Genomic DNA, 1,231 nt, shown 5'->3' with positions numbered 1-1,231 from the left:
GTGTGTGTGTGTGTGTGCGCACACTTACACAGGTACATAGATAGATGTGCATGAAAACAATTAAACCGTAAACTAAAAGTGTCTCTGTGAGTGACACCTGTTGATAAAAGAGGTGGGGCGGAAAGGAAATTTCAAATCGAGGCTTCGTAACGTATGCCACTTTTCATTTGTCTGTCACTTTACTGCTAACACTTGCGAAGTTTACTTTCCTCCCGCTCGGCAAGCTTTCTACACTGATAAAACAAAAAACAAAAAAAAAAGGAGAAACAAACAAAAAATGGCGTGTTGTGGTTCTAAAAAAGCCGGTCAGGGGGTTTTCGAACCGGGACAAGATGTTATGCAACGAGGAATCACTTATGAAACAATTAAGGATGAATGTCTAGCAAAAGAAAAATTATTTGTGGACAGCTCGTTCCCACCTTCCTTAACATCTTTATATTCAAAGGGATCTGTTCCCAACAAAAGCAAGATTAAATTTTTGCGTCCAAAGGTAAGTGAGAAGAAACATGCATAATTTATATGAGCCTCTATTTTTCTGTTTAGCTTTAATATTACTCTGTTTCAGTTTATAATTAATTAAAACTTTGCTGTTTTCTTTCTTTAGCCTAGTAAATTTTGTGTATGCGTGCGTGTGTGCTGGTGGTGCATATTTGTATGAAAGTACCGGGATCGTAACTCAGATTTTTCTGCATTGAGGCATTTGGTTATGGTATATTTCTATTACACCCGTCACCAAAAAACCCTAGTCGGTGGACTTTCGGAATAGCAATTAGAGTTTCATGGAAAAGATTTAAAAAAAACAAAGCAAGGAACTGGCTGGTTATTTTTCCTTCTGTGGAAGAATTTTTTGTCCAAAGACATTCTTTTTTGTTTATATTTCGTCCGAATTCCATGCTTCTCCACCTCCTCCCATTAAATTATTACTGTCATACTTGCAATGAGCGAAATAGTATGAACATATCGGTTCCGTTTTTTTTTGGGGGGGGTGTCTCTTTTTATCTTTTATTTGTTCAGTTATTTGATTGCAACCATGCTGGGGCACTGTCTTGACGTGTTGAGTAGACCCCAGTATTTATTTTTAAGCAGTTAGGGGGAACAAATATATATCAAACACACTCCTAAGGGTTTGGCCGACCCGAGGATATAGTTGAAGGCACTTGACCAAGGTGCCACGCAGTGGGACTAAACCCAGGACCGCATGGTTGGGTAGCAAGTTTCTTAACCAAGCAGC

General features: G+C 38.7%; 1 protein-coding gene across 1 annotated transcript in view; it reads left to right on the top strand.

Moving 5' to 3' along the window:
* The first annotated feature begins 147 nt into the window (after nucleotides 1-147).
* The window catches only part of LOC106867138 (calpain-9), a 77,531-nt gene continuing 76,447 nt past the window's right edge, over nucleotides 148-1,231 (top strand). The window contains exon 1 of the mRNA XM_052969709.1: nucleotides 148-490. Within this exon, the coding sequence (XP_052825669.1) occupies nucleotides 278-490 (213 nt within the window). The 5' untranslated portion in view covers nucleotides 148-277. The remainder of the gene's footprint in view (nucleotides 491-1,231) is intronic.

Source organism: Octopus bimaculoides, chromosome 7 (genome assembly GCF_001194135.2).
Source record: "Octopus bimaculoides isolate UCB-OBI-ISO-001 chromosome 7, ASM119413v2, whole genome shotgun sequence".
Taxonomy (NCBI): Eukaryota; Metazoa; Mollusca; class Cephalopoda; order Octopoda; family Octopodidae; genus Octopus; species Octopus bimaculoides.
Note: the sequence above shows the minus strand (reverse complement) of the source record. Positions and strands in the feature narration are given on the sequence as shown.